At 35.0% G+C, this 14792-nt stretch overlaps 2 protein-coding genes across 2 annotated transcripts; both read left to right on the top strand.

Annotated features, from left to right (window-relative positions):
- The first annotated feature begins 1136 nt into the window (after positions 1 to 1136).
- LOC120339025 (CD2 antigen cytoplasmic tail-binding protein 2 homolog) lies at positions 1137 to 2308 on the top strand. Its single transcript, XM_039407068.2, has one exon. It carries the CDS (start codon positions 1204 to 1206, stop codon positions 2296 to 2298), a length of 1095 nt encoding a protein of 364 aa, XP_039263002.2. The 5' UTR covers positions 1137 to 1203; the 3' UTR covers positions 2299 to 2308.
- Positions 2309 to 2994: 686 nt separating this feature from the next.
- Positions 2995 to 11898, top strand: LOC120339024 (ELMO domain-containing protein 3-like). The gene is made up of 10 exons (XM_039407067.2): positions 2995 to 3127; positions 3779 to 3917; positions 4955 to 5158; positions 5537 to 5659; positions 6494 to 6573; positions 7332 to 7459; positions 8067 to 8194; positions 8460 to 8576; positions 10299 to 10433; positions 10904 to 11898. The coding sequence occupies exons 1-10, from the start codon at positions 3020 to 3022 to the stop codon at positions 10999 to 11001; spliced, it is 1260 nt and encodes a 419-aa protein (XP_039263001.2). The 5' UTR covers positions 2995 to 3019; the 3' UTR covers positions 11002 to 11898.
- The last annotated feature ends 2894 nt before the right edge of the window (positions 11899 to 14792 follow it).

Genomic DNA, 14792 nt, shown 5'->3' with positions numbered 1-14792 from the left:
CACAAGCGAGACAGAGTCAGCAGTCTGAGGGGAAGGACGGACGGACGGACGGACAAACAGATGACAGACAGACAGGACGACTGACTAATAAAAAACGAGTTACAAAATCAGTAGAAAAGCCAGTTTACAGAATCAGACAGGACAATTGCAGAAATTTAGCATGTTGGTGTAAAAATGCCATTTGTATTGTCCAATCAATCAGCTTGAGCAAGTGGGGTGGGTGCCAGTTCAGAATAAATGGTGGACAAAACAGAGGAAGAAGATGACTAAAAAAGCGAGTTCACAGAATCAGACGAGAGCAGCGGTCCCCATGTGGTATTTATTATATATATATATATATATATATATATATATATATATATAATAGGGAACCTCAGGACAATTGCAGAAATTTTGCATGTTGGTGTAAAAATGCCATTTGTATTATTGTCCAATCAGTTTGAGCAAGTGGGGTGGGTGCCAGTTGATGATGAGCCAGTCGATGATATATATGTGTCGGAAATGACGATAACACTGAAATTTTCTGTACTGGGATTTTCTGTGGTGAGGTCAATATTTATTTACTTGGCTGAAATGAAATGAAATGAAATGACTGATTATGAACATTTAAAAACTAACATGTAAACAACTTAGGGAACACTATCAGTTGAAGTAACGCGATACTACGAGAAAACACATTACCAACTCCAGAAAAAAAATTCTGGGGTCAAGGGTCGAGAAACATCCATTTGTATTTGGAAGGGTTGGGAAAGTGATTATTTTGCTCAAAACTTCAATAGTGGGGATGAATATATTAAATAGTATGCGCTTTGCTTATTATTTATGTTTAATATTGTGCAAGTGCTAACAAAGTGACCGGACAATGTGCTCACTCATGCTCATACCGAACACCCAGAGAGATTTATTGTTTCGTAAATGAAAAAACGAGCGCCGGGTCGTGGAATTTAGAAAATCTCCGAAGAAGGCTTCCGCAAAAGCAGCAGTGACTTCAAGCCTCGGCCTCTTATGATGCTCCGTTGATGGCATTTTCAGAGTTTAGTGATACCTGTATTCAGTGTAAAATGCTGGAATGGATATTTTCCAATTTTATTTTATCTTAAAAATATTCATTGACTGAAATTTTTACTTTTTACAGTTATAGGTACCGTACCGGTATGTCACAGCTCTATACGGTATCCAAGCCAGATACCAGTATTTTTTGAGATGTCAAAAAGAGTGAGATTCAGTGGTGAAGCTGGTGCAGAAGAGACTGTGCATAAATTTCCAAAATATGATGATGCATCTACAAAAAAATTTGAACTAAAAAATAATCAGGAAGATATTGTTGGACGGAGTCACCATCAATCTAGATTCAAACTCGACCACAGCCTTGATAGTGATGAAGAAGATAATAATAAGAAAGAAGATTTTGAAAAATTAACAGAAGAAGATGTTGAAGGAGCAGAAGATGATTATGTGGACACAGGGGAGGAAGTTGGAATCACACCTTTCAACCTAAAGGAGGAAATGGCTGAAGGAGACTTTGATGTTCAAGGGAATTATCATTTCCGGAAGGAGAACGTCATTCGGGATAATTGGTTGGATAATATTGACTGGATGAAAGTTAAAAAGAAAGATGTTGAAATGGAGCAAGATTCATCTGATGATGGAGAAAATACTTTAGATGAACTTGAAGTTTTGAAGAAAATAGTTGCTCTCATGCTACCTGGAGAAACATTAACCAGAGCTCTTCGACGCCACGGCGGAAAGGAGAAGAAGAAACGTTCATGGCGAAAAGAAAAAGTTTACGACCTTAATGCTACAAATGAGGAAACAAGCACAAGTAATGAAAATGACAAGGAAGCGAAACAGAAAGAGAAATTGTTGGAATTGACTGGTCTAGCAGATGAAATGACTGGCGCCGGACATTACGATGTTTATACAGATACTTACGAAAAGTTTCAACATAAAATTGAAAAAATGGAGGCCGAGAAAAAGGCGAAAGAGCCAGTTATACCTGATGACGCGGATGACGATGATGCTTTGGATATATTAGCAAGTAACATAGATGAAACAGACAAAATGAATGAATCTGGAAGTACTAATAGAAATGAGAATAGTAACGGTGAAAATGTAATAAAATGGGAATTTAAATGGACTGAGGAAGATTCTGAAATCCATGGACCTTTCACATCACAAGAAATGTTTGAATGGCAAGAACAAGGTTATTTTAAAGATGGTGTTTTGGTTCGAAGAACAGATCGTGATGAATCACAGTTCTATTCATCCAAACGAATAGATTTTGATCTTTATACTTGATCTATGAAACTAAGCGTCCTCATTTTTTCCAAATTCTTACTCTTCTTTAATGTGGATTTACTCAGCTGTGGGAGGAGATTTTTTGGGGCATAAAGTTTATCTGTAAATTATGTCACAACTGCAAAACTAAGATTAACTCAATCTGAGAAGTTATGTAGGGTAAAAATAACTCTGCATTTGAGGGTTTTATAGATAATGTTACTATTTCTTGTGCCTCAACTGTGTGTTGATTGGTCTCACTGCTGCACTGAGTTGAGACTAAATTACAGTCTTTCATTTGCTATTTTGTAGATTATACCTTGTCAAAATAATCTTCAAAATATCAGTGAAAGACCCTGCTTTAGTGTTTTGGGTGTCAGTTCATTTAAGTTACAACGTTAAACTTTGTCAGCTGATAATGCGTTTTTTCAAATGCCCTTTTTTGGCTTAATTTTGGTCATGTTTCAATTACAGAGTATTGGAAATACTTTTTGATAATTTTAGTCTGCAACAGTCATTTATCTTCTCCTTAATTTTATCGAACTACTAAATTTTCATCCCTTTGGCAGGAGTTTGACCTAGAGTAGTTCCTATGTTTTATTTGGTTGTTTAAATCGTTTGGTTCCCAACATTTTTAACGCACACAAATGAAATGCCAACAAAATACATAAAACAAATATTGGTTTGAATATGGAATATTCAATATTTTTTTTTATTTTTTATTTAGTGAAATAATGAAATAATGGAGGTTACAGGAGGTTCTTCGAGCACCAACACGAATAATGTTATTTCGGATAAAGACGTGAATATTGAACTTGGTTTTGAAAAATTGGAGGATCAAAATTTCAAGGTACATTTTTGATTTGGTGAAAATTTGGCTTATTGTCATTTATTTCGGTTTTGTTTATTATAAGAACACGTATGACATTACCGCCACTGATTTCTCTGTAGTAGTTATTTGAGGAGGAAATTCATGTTGTAACTCCGTGGATAATTGGTGGTGATTTATGTACCAACTGGTCAGCTTTCTCCACCATTGTGTCTATAGTTTTGTGTAAATTTATCAAACAATATTGCTTACATTGATATTCACTTGGCTGTAGTGTAGTGTTAAAACACACTTGCTATTAAACTACTAAATTTCCCACACAGAGTCAAATATTGTGGAGGTGATCACAAGAAACATGGGACTTTTTAATTTTGGGGATGTTTATCAAGTTTTTTTTTCCCACCTCCTCCATTGCCCTTGTTCATGCATCTGAAATTATGAAATGTTCATCTAATCTATATACCGGTGTATATATATATCTCGGACTAGACCCCAAACTAGATAACGAGGTCCACTTTCACCCAGTATAAAAATGAAAAATCCAATTTTATGCACTGGATAGTGTGTTTCATCGTGGTGGTGAAAAAAGAGTTAAAAATAAAAAGAGATATATCTACTTCTTTATTGTTCAAATTAAATTCATTTCAATTCTTGTTTTTAATTTTGTTTTAGGTTTTTGAAGAAGCAGGTGAAGGATTAGAAACAATTGCTGATTCTGACAAGAAACGAGAAGCAGAAAGACAAGAATGGCTTGAAAAATTAGAACAAGAGAGATCAGAATGGGAGGCATTGGAATCTGCGCAGAGGACAAGTGCGAAATACAATTCCCATTTTGTTTTATTGTTTTGCTGTATTCATTTAGTTTTATCATTCATCAGAGTTTCCAAAGTTTTGACATCATTAAACTGTTTACCCCTGGGGGTAAATTTCTTAATTGTTAAGGGTAAATTTGATTATTGAAAAAGCATTTGTCTGTCGAAATTAAAGTCGTTAACTGTGTCAGAGAAGTTCACCGCTCGGCACTAGCTTCTTCCACTTTGGCTCCGACCCCCCACTCTTATTCACCCCCACCCTGTTCCATTTCCCCTTCCCCACTCTAACCTATTCCAGCCACTCTCCTAGCCCCCACTCTGCCATTTTCTTTACGCCAAACTGAAGCTCAGGCAGAAAAGAAGATGAGGTAAGAGGAGAGGTAGAAGGGGGAAAGGCAGAGACTTCGTGTCTGAAGTTAGCTCTTTATACTTTGAATTTTTTTTAAATGATCACCAATGGCTGTATTGGGGGTAAACCGTGTAATCTTGTTTGGTAAAGGGGTAAAATATCCAAAAAAGGTTGAGAACCACTGATATAGTCTATACTCAGCATAGTAGGAGTAACTGATTATTAGACTGCTGTTGGACTGGGTTGAGATCAGCACGACAAATGATGGGAGACATGCCTTTCTTCCAGGGTGAAGAGAAAAAGGTATCCACTATCCAAGAGTGTTACCTAATGAACAGTATTGTTTTCATGTCTGAACTTACTATCTATAGATTCTTTTTCTTTTAAATGTAATTTTTCTACAATACGTTTCCTATTAAATCAGCCACAAGAGAAGTTATTGAGATCTCTATTACAAAGTAGTTATGTCTCTTTACAGTCTGTTTTGTATTGGGAGAAATACCAATTTTAATGCTTTTTGTGATGATGTGTGATGAATTATTTAAAAAATCCAGCAGTTCCACTCGTAAGCATACTTATCCTACAAATTGGAAATTTCTGCTTATCAGTTTGTACTAACAGTTGACACAACTTTTTAGTAAATGCTTAGCTTATTAGTTAAAAGTCATTATGTTCAAATCTTTTCAGGTACTGGAGGGGTGAAGACAACGCATTCTGTATCCTTCACTGAAGTTCTCCAACATTTTCAAACAAAAACTCTTGATACAAAAAATATCAAACCAACAATCAACAGGACTAGATTTGCAGCATTTTTACATTTTTTATTTGGTCCCCCTAAATTACACCAATCATTAGTAGAAGAAAGAGATTTGATATTTTGCATTGCACAAAGTAAGATAATTTGTTTATTATTATTGGGATGGGATTTACAACTATACCTGGGGAGAGGAAAGCCGCTAAGACAGCTTATTAATCATATGGCAAACCAAACATATTGGATTAGTTAGCAAGTTATTTTGTTTTCAGATGCATGGACTTGAGGGTGGAGGAAGCCGTAACCGATAAGCGCTTTCGTGAACTACCTTATGGCGGTGAGGAGTCCAGTAATCCTCTCGCACATAATTTCTCTACATGGGATTCCAACCTGCAAGATTACTCACCCCATCTCAGACTTACAGTCCTTGGCTGCTGTAATTTTTCACATTATGGGTCTGTGTATACCTGGTACTACATATATTTCTCATCGCTGATCATTTCTTTGTTTCTCAGCACAACTTGATGATGGAGAAGATATCCATGGTCGTACTTTACAAACAATTTATAAGAAACTCACGGGATCGAAATTTGATTGCGCAAGAAGGGGGACACATTGGGAAACTATTGGTTTCCAAGGTCAGTTTGATATTGTAATTGTCTCATTTCTTCAGCTGGAATGGAAATCTGATATTAACAGTTATTCTTTTTGTTGAGGTTTCGATTATTATCAAAATTTGAATGCAAATAATGCTTTTATTGTATAATGCAGCGGCTCTCAATCGGGGGCCCTCGGCCCCCTTAGGGGGCCACAGAGGAGTTGGAGGGGGGCCACAAGAATAGTCTGAAATCTGAGTTTACTTTTCACTTTAAAAAAAATCTCACAGTTTTTCCTAGTTTGCTGCTCAACAAGGTTATTTCGCAGGGTGTTTTCGCTCTCTTTTGTGCAAATTGTTTTAACATAATGGGATTTGGAATCTATCAATGAAAATAACCCTATTAATACCTCTCGAATATTAAAGTCGGGGCCATGAGTGCTAAAAGCCTCCGAAAGAGGGGCAACGAGTCATAAAAGGTTGAGAACCACTGGTATAATAAAACATTTGAACAACTTAAAATCTGGTTGAGCTCCAAATTATAAATGATGTTTTGTGTCCATTAAAGAGGTAGTTTTGAATATAATGCCATGGCGAATTCATATATTTTTGACTTTCCCACTTAATCATTGATCAACTAGTTGAATTAGTTTTTCTCAGTTTTGATTTTGGGTGTTATCTTTCATGTGCTTGTTACCAGACTGAAAAGAATTTGGTCATCTGTCATAGACTTTGTTTAGGTCAAAATGACTAATATTATCAATTCCAGAAAAGTTCATGGTTGGTTTTTCAGAATGTAGTTGCTGGATTTTCATTTTCATTCTGTAAATATGTATTGAGATTCAACTCAACATTTCAATTAATTGTTTCTGTCAAGGTAATGATCCTGCGACTGATCTTCGAGGAGTTGGATTCTTAGGTTTAATGCAGATACTACATGGTACATCTGACTCTGATGTAAGTAGTACCTTCCTGCTGAACCTTTCTAATCAAATCATATTATATATTGCTAGATTATTTTATACCAGGGATTCTCAAAATGGTGGGGCGCGCCCCACAAGAGGAGCGTAGACAGTTTTTGAGGTGGCGTGAAGCTAATTAAAAATAAAAATCTTTGTTAGATTTGATCTTGCCTGCTTTATTTTGGATATTTACATTTCTCTATTTTGGCTAGTTATGTTCCTTCCACGTATTTTCAATGTACTTTCCCCTTACTATCTGTTATTTGTAGCTTGTTGTTAGCTACTTGTTTTAGGGCGCAAGACTTGACAAATTCTAAAAAGGGGGCACGACTTAATAAGTTTGAGAACCACTGTTTTATACTTTTATGGATGAAATTGACAGATACTTAATAGTTGTTTTAGTTCAATTCCTAGTTATTATTGCTGTTGTAATACAACATTCGAATGGACAATACTTATGAGTATATTTGAGTAATAGTCAATAGTCATACTTTAATGGTGATCTGGCTGACATTATTTTGAAAACACTGATATCAATTATATTATTGAAGTTGATGCAAAAATATTTTCAGTCTGGCCAAGGAATATTTACTTGCCAGTTGCCAGGCATGATGTGGATTTTATTTTTCACCGACTCTGAAGCAACTATATTATTTAACAAATGCAATATTTAAATAAAGTACAGTATTGTTTCTAGTCCTATGGCATCAATCAATCATGAATATTTTCACTTTTCTTGTTTGTCTACTGCAGGTTTCCAGCTTATTTACCGACTTCTATCGTCTGTCACTCGATGAAGAGCAGAATTTCCCATTCTGCGTGATGTCGTTTAACATAACAAGAATTGCTTTGCAAGTTTTAAGAGAGGAAAAATTACACAAGTAATCTTGTTTTTATTTTTAAATATATTGCATCATGTGATGTTTTGTATGGATTATTGTTGCATAGCTACGGATGACGGAGGTCTGTTATTTTGTAAAGTATTAAGGGATAGGAATATTTGAAACATGTTATTCAGCTTTTTGGTATTGTGTTGCCTCTTCATCTGTAGAAATGCCTCCATCTGTGTGGCGCGAAGGCCTAGTTAGTGATTGAAGCGACAGGCTTAGCTATATCGGCATCGCAGGTAAAAATCTCCAGGGTAAATTCCTTCCCTCTATCTCATGCTGGCTTTATTCATGAATGGGGTAGGCAATGCTGAACCTTCAAGATTTCTTCCCTTCCAAACTAGAACTCTTTACCTAGCAGTGGATATTATTTTACCCAAATCGTTCATCAGTTATCTCAAAATTAAAGACTGATTTAATATTCTGTTGCTATCTGCCTAATTGCAGAACATTGCCAAACGTTTTCGAAATGTGCCATTTTTTCAGGAATTTAGAGGATCTAATGGAGAGCAAGACCAAAATTTCTCATTCAACTCGTTTGACATTAAAAGTCAACCAATGTGATTATTTATTTTTTCAAAATATTGTTTCTCATTTTCAGAGACTGTAACAAAAGGAAACAGGTCATAGCAGTCGTGAATGATTTTTATGTTGCATTGTTTCTGCATGTATATACAATATGGAAAACACAACATAAAACTATGAAAGATTCCGGTCATGTTATGAAAGGTTTGTCTGATGATTAGCAGTTTGAATTGTATGAAATTATCCTTATCTTTATCGTCTAAGTTTTATTATTATTACTTATTCGTCTGAGCTCAATCCTAGTCCCTCTTTTGGTTCTTCAAAGTGTCTTGAAACAATTTAATATCCATGTGGATCATGATGGCCTGCATAGTGGTTGAAGCATTGCAGTTAGCTGTGTAGTCATCACCGGTTTTATATCTCGGATTAGAATCTCATATGCCTCTCAATTCTTAAATCTTTATTCTAGATGCAGAAACGGAAGCAAAAAAGAATCCGAGGAAGCTTCTTCGTAAGTTGGAATCAGCGTTGAAAGAGAGACAATCAAATAAAAAGAAACTGCCAGCATCTCCTGTTCCTATTTCAGGTAGCATAGGAAATATCAAAGTCCAGAGAATGAACCTTTTTTAGGATTTAATGAGGAAATGCCATGCTAATATAGTCAGATGAACTGGTTATATTCACTATCAATAGTTGTTCAAACTTTAAGCCTTGAGATGGTTTTTGATCTATCAAGTACATAATTGTATAAAAATACCTTTGAACTGCCTTGTAGTATATTTTTATCGCGACATCTCTGTTTATGTTAGAATTTATTCACCATAACTATTAATTCCGGTCACATGAGAATAACTACCGTATATGGTCGCGTATAGTTTAAAACTCAAAAAAAAAGTTGCCAAGCTAAGGGACCGTCTTATACTCGCATGACTCAGATTGCACCAAAAAAATCGGCTCATTCACGTATCAGAATTTGATCACGCAACGAGATGATATTATGCTGACTTGCCGGTAATTCCAAAAGCTTCAAACCATACCAAGTTCTCACGATAAAAAGCGTCGCGCACACACTCGCTTGTGAAAGTGGATTGTCTTATCATACAGCTGATGGCTTGTACAGTTTGTGATTGGTTGTTTAACACGTGACGCTTGTACAGGCTGTGAATGTTTGTTTTCGCTTGTGTTTCTTTTATATAACAGCAACAGTGTCGATTTACGGCCAGTTGTTTCGTGGTGAAAACTTTATTATTTGGTGCACTTTCGTCGTAGAGGCAATTAACGGCGCACGACTTTTAATCACCTTTACGATATTGATAAGTTATCCGTTAAGGGGCGGTGATAAGGACTGTTATCGAAATTAACCGCGTTGTGGACGATCAAACGAAATTGTTTTATGCTGACTCAGGGACTCTCTCAAACTCCCTACAACAATCCCTTCCATTAATACAAATCACGACGCATGAAAAGCAATATAGACTTTAATAACATGAATTTACAAGTAAGAGTTACGAGTAAGGATCTACGGCGGTCGCTAACAAACAGAAATGATAAACGTTAGAAATATTTGTGTTACAGCAATTTTGTTTTCTTTCTGAGCCTTTCTTAAGGCGTCTGGCGTGTTAAGATTAGTAGTGATTTATAAGAATGTGTTAATACAGCGTTATTGCTTTTTTTGAAACGGCAAAGGAACGAAATTAATCATCGTTGTGGCGATCAAAGGAAATTGTTTTATGCTGATTCAGGAACTTCATTTTAAACTCCCGACACAATCACGACACATTGAAAAGCAATATAGACTTTATTAACATAAATTAACAAGTAAGAGTTACGGGTAAATCCACCTACGGCCCTTGCTAAGATGCAGAAACGATAAACGTGAGAAATGTTTGCGTTACAGTAATTTTGTTCTCTATTACGTTTTTCTTGAGGCGTCCGGTGTGTAACGATTCGTAGGACCGGCTTATGTGCGATTTTATATAAAATCTTTGTTTTAAGGCCGTTTTTAGGGAGTCGGCCTATTCTCGATATAGGCGTAATTTCGGGAAAATACGATACTCTTCCTTGCTCTATGCTTTTGCTCTATGAATTTTCATGTGAATAAGTCAAGGATGCTGTAGCTAGAATAAAGAAAACTGTTTTATTTGATTCAAGAGTCTTGCTGCACATATTGCTTGTCTAAAATATTCTTGATCTCGGTCAGGCGAAAGGCTACAGAAATACAGTTGTATTAGTATTTATATGCCATCTGAATTTTTTTAAACGTAACCACCGGCTGGCTATCTTTATACAATCCATATTAAACATTTAGGACCTCTGACTCCAGATCAGAGACAAGACCTGCATGGAAGACCTTCTGCAGCTTCATCTTTATCTTCAGAAGATGAAGACACTGGGAAACAATCAAATAATCAATCATTAGATGCCAGCGCCCCTAACTCTGCTCGTAAGTGTTGATATCTTATTTGTTATTTATGATTGGTTCAATGAGATTTCTTGGAGGAGAAGATTGAAGGCTTGCAACCATGGAGGAGATGGAAGAGGAACAAATGGAAAAGATTAGGCTGTATCCTAAGCTTATTTCTTTGCAATAGATATTGATAAGATAGTATCCAAAACTAGTTAAATATTTCATCACAGCCCAAATCAGTACTCCCGTAGTGTGGGTACCAGGTTAGGGTTAGGCTATAATTTTATTCTGATTTTCCTTATTTTAATTCTATACGAGTTTGGCAACTGTCTGTGTTAGCCAAGTGAATATACACCCATAGGTTTCAGTCCCTCTAAACAACTTGATGTAAAGTAGGCAAACAAAATAAGTTACCTCCATATTGATACACACACTTCTGGAGCGCCGAATTTCCAACAGTCAAGGTACTACTTGATATTCATTCTGCATTCCATGTTTATTTTAAGGTTTTGTTGCGACCAAGAAATCGTCAATGGATGAATTAGAACATTTCACAGATATTCAAACAGAAGGACAACAAGAAATTCCAGTAACAGACCTCTGAAGTTTAAAATTGCCATCACTATCTTGCTACTCTCTCTTTAATACTAGTAGTGACTGGTGAAAAGTCTTTGTAAAAATTCAATAGCAATTGTACTCGACATCCCTATTAACTAATTTTCCCCTAAGGTGCTTATTTGTTGCAACACACTACACTGTTGCTTTCATCAGCCAAACATCCTTGTCAACCTGAGTAAAATGAAAAGTTTTCTCATTTAATTTTTATTTAGAATGTGGGAGATTTTTTGACTCACCCAGTATAATGCATGTCGTGATTGGTTATCATTTATAATATTGATGTGGCATATGGTGGGGTGAAATTGATGCATATTGTTCAAAGATCTGAACTTAGTGTTTCGCATGATTTTGTGGTCCTGCAACCCTGGGACATTTTCTATGAGATATATAAATAGAGTTTGATACTGTTAAGCTGTTTTTTTACTCTCGATTTGTTTGTTTTTGTAGTTTAAATTCCATTTTCTATTGCACTATCATTGTTTTCAAATGCTGTCTTGGTATGATTTTGACAACTCAGCTTACCAAATGCAGTAAAGCCTTGCTAAGTATAAGGTTTTTAATTGAGTGCTGCTTTCATTACCACAGTTACCTGTTTTGTATTACTGTTTTATATCTTTATTAATATTTCATATTGAAGAATGTATTAGATGTTTTCTTTCCTAAAATAAATTAGTATTACATTATTTGACCACGGCATAAAAAGTTTAAACAAGCTAGTATTGCATTACTCCCATGGCCTAGAATTTTACATCTGACATAACTTTCGGAAAGAGTTGATCTATGATTACCACTATTTTTGGGTATTATTTTAAAATGTATTATAATTTTTTTTAGCACTGTGCCGAAATTAGTTCTCAAAATAAAAACAGTTGAATTGTAACAAGCACTTGTATATTAGGCTTTGGGCAACATGGCTAATTTTCAGAAAGTGTGCCATTGATGCATGTAGGCATTTACTAAGCAAAGATGAAGGTGATACATGAAAACAGGCCAAAGAAGATCGAGGAAACAAGCCGAAGAATATTGTGAAAGCGAGCAAAACCGACAAAATCTCAAAGGTATTGATCATACCACTGTGTATCCATGCAGTATAGGTACCGTAATTAATCCAATTGTTGGACCTCTTAAGTTTTTTTCTTTCTGAGTGAGTGCGGTTGACCTCGGCTTGCTGTAATTCATACTAGAGCAAGAAAAGCTAACACTGACCTGCCGTGTTTCCCCGAAAATGAGACCTAGCCTGAATTTAATAAAATGATTTTTTATATAAGCCCCCCCCCCCTCAAAATAAGACCTAGTCAATAACGCGAATTTTTTTTTACCTAGTCGATAGTAAGATATAGTGACGTAACAATGCCCACTTTTCGCATCCGCTCAGACACTTTTCTCGCTCAGACCAATGACATTGTTTAATGTCATTGGGCATACTTAAAACAGCTTTGAAAAATGAGGATTCGGGTCACTCACTACACCTGTGTTATATTTGGTCCATCAACTTTTGGTAGTTCTGTAGAAGAAATTCAGGAAAGGGTATAATCATGATTCATGATAAAATACTGATATATATTTTGGACAACTTCAATCTAGACCAAACTCGCGGCCCCAGAGAACTTCCAGTGCGGCTTCGAACGCTTAATAATAATTGTAAAAGTATTTTGGAAGTTTTTTTTATCTAAATGTAACAGATTTTTCAAACTTTTTAAAGTGAAATTGAATATTCACACAGAAAACAATTTACTGAAAGTAGTTTCAAAAAATTAATTTTTTTTGTTCACATTTTAACCCATTTAAGAATACACATCAAGCTAGCAAAAGAATACTTGAATAAAACACTTGAGTGATTAAATTAAACGCAAAGTACATGAAGAAGGTGGCATTTTCGAAGAAAATGGGAGTTGCAATATTTCTGCATTTCACAAAATTCTCTGAAGCACATTGTTTAATTTGTCATATTTCCATCAGTACAATGAAAAAACACAATAAGCTTAGCAGTCAATATGACAAATTCAAAGACCAACTTCGAACAGAAAATTTCCATATGTTTGTATATTAATATAATTATACAACTTTTTTGTTACTAAATATCAATAATAATTCAAGCAATCCTATGCCATGCAATGTGGCGCGAAACGTCTTGTCGAAAAAATCTGTCATTTGTTTTTTTACTGATCTATACATGAAATGATAAAAGTAACTTTTTTGCATTACTGGAATAATTTAAACATTCGCAAAGATCCAGATTAACCCATGATGATGTGACCTCGTTAGTTAGAGTTGGTACTATAAAATTATTTCATCCTGGCCTTAGTATGCTGGTGACACAAAAAAGATGCCAAACGTCAGGACAAATGTAATTAAAAAACATTAAGTTTATATTGTAGTATTTTTGTTAATTTTAGGTTCATATATTTAGATTAAGTCATTTTTTTAGTGTATGTATTATTCTTTCCTTATCCAAAGCTTGTTCAAAAATGATTTTGATGGTTTTACATAGAATTTTATGATTTTTTGTAATAAATACAGTAACTTGCAATAATAGTGGAATGCAAATATTAACATGAAATTGCATTTGAAATTAAAGAAAATAATAAAACTTAATCCAACTGTTTAGTTGCATCCTAATATATGTCACAAACTAAAACTATCTTGAAAATATCTTTCAAGTATACATTATCAAAAACTGTTTGCGGCCCTTTTTACAATTTCCAACATGCAATGCGGCTCTCGAAAACCCATGAGTTTGACACCACTGATCTATTCTAGACAATTCAAGCATTGCTTTGGGAAATAATATCACTTCAATTAAATTGAAAAAAATCTTGCCGTATTAAATACAAAATCGTTGCTATCATAAAGGTAAACCAATTCAGCCACTAGGAATATATTGGCCTTCACAAAGCAATGGAGGCAAAATTGAGAGTTCATGAGCTATGAACTTTTGTTCTTTTCTTTGTCTTGAACTTTTCATACTCCACAGCCCCTATTAATTTTATTTTTAATTTTAATTACCATGTGATGGTCATACATATCTTTAACTTGTATTTTCTGTAATGATGTATTATCTCAATGTGTCAAACTTTTAATTAGTGTGCATATTTTGCCTCCAGATGACATAAATGTATTGTCTTGTTTATTACCTCAGCTTGGAGTATTGACAAGAAAAAGGTGCCAGTAAATTCTTTGTTATAATCAGAATTCACAATTAATAGGAATTATAAACAGCCACCAATCAATGAGAATTACATGCGAAATCCCTCACAATAAATTTGTCCAAAAAATTCACCTACTAAGGCAAGTTTGATAGGTGCAAACTTTGTGTTATGGAATTGTATCACAGCACCGTTAAGAGAAGTAAAAACAGTTTTGCTGTTTTGTATGACACCCTCTTTAAATGAAATTTCAATGTTTAAGCGCAAACATTAAAATTACTACCTTTGAACTTTGTCATTATCTGCAAAATGTCCCACACAAATCTTTACGCTATCGCGTTTGTAATCTTCTCTGATAAAAAAAAAAGTCTATGATGTCCATTTTACTCTTTTCAGCTTGTATGTCATTCCAGCTTTCCAAGTGAGCAAAACTTCTTAGATATAGAGATTATTTTCTTACGTTACAGGCGCAAAAAGGCAGGTACTAAACGTAAAGAGGACGCCGATTAGCAAAAGCAAGCGGAAAACGGTCGCGAAAGGCGACGAGAAATATGTGCATTGGAGCGTATCATGAAATACAATCTTTCGCATGTAGTCTTATGGAGTGACGTCAGAGTTGCCTATCATGTTG

The sequence above is a fragment of the Styela clava genome, chromosome 9, assembly GCF_964204865.1.
Source record: "Styela clava chromosome 9, kaStyClav1.hap1.2, whole genome shotgun sequence".
NCBI lineage: Eukaryota > Metazoa > Chordata > Ascidiacea > Stolidobranchia > Styelidae > Styela > Styela clava.
Note: the sequence above shows the minus strand (reverse complement) of the source record. Positions and strands in the feature narration are given on the sequence as shown.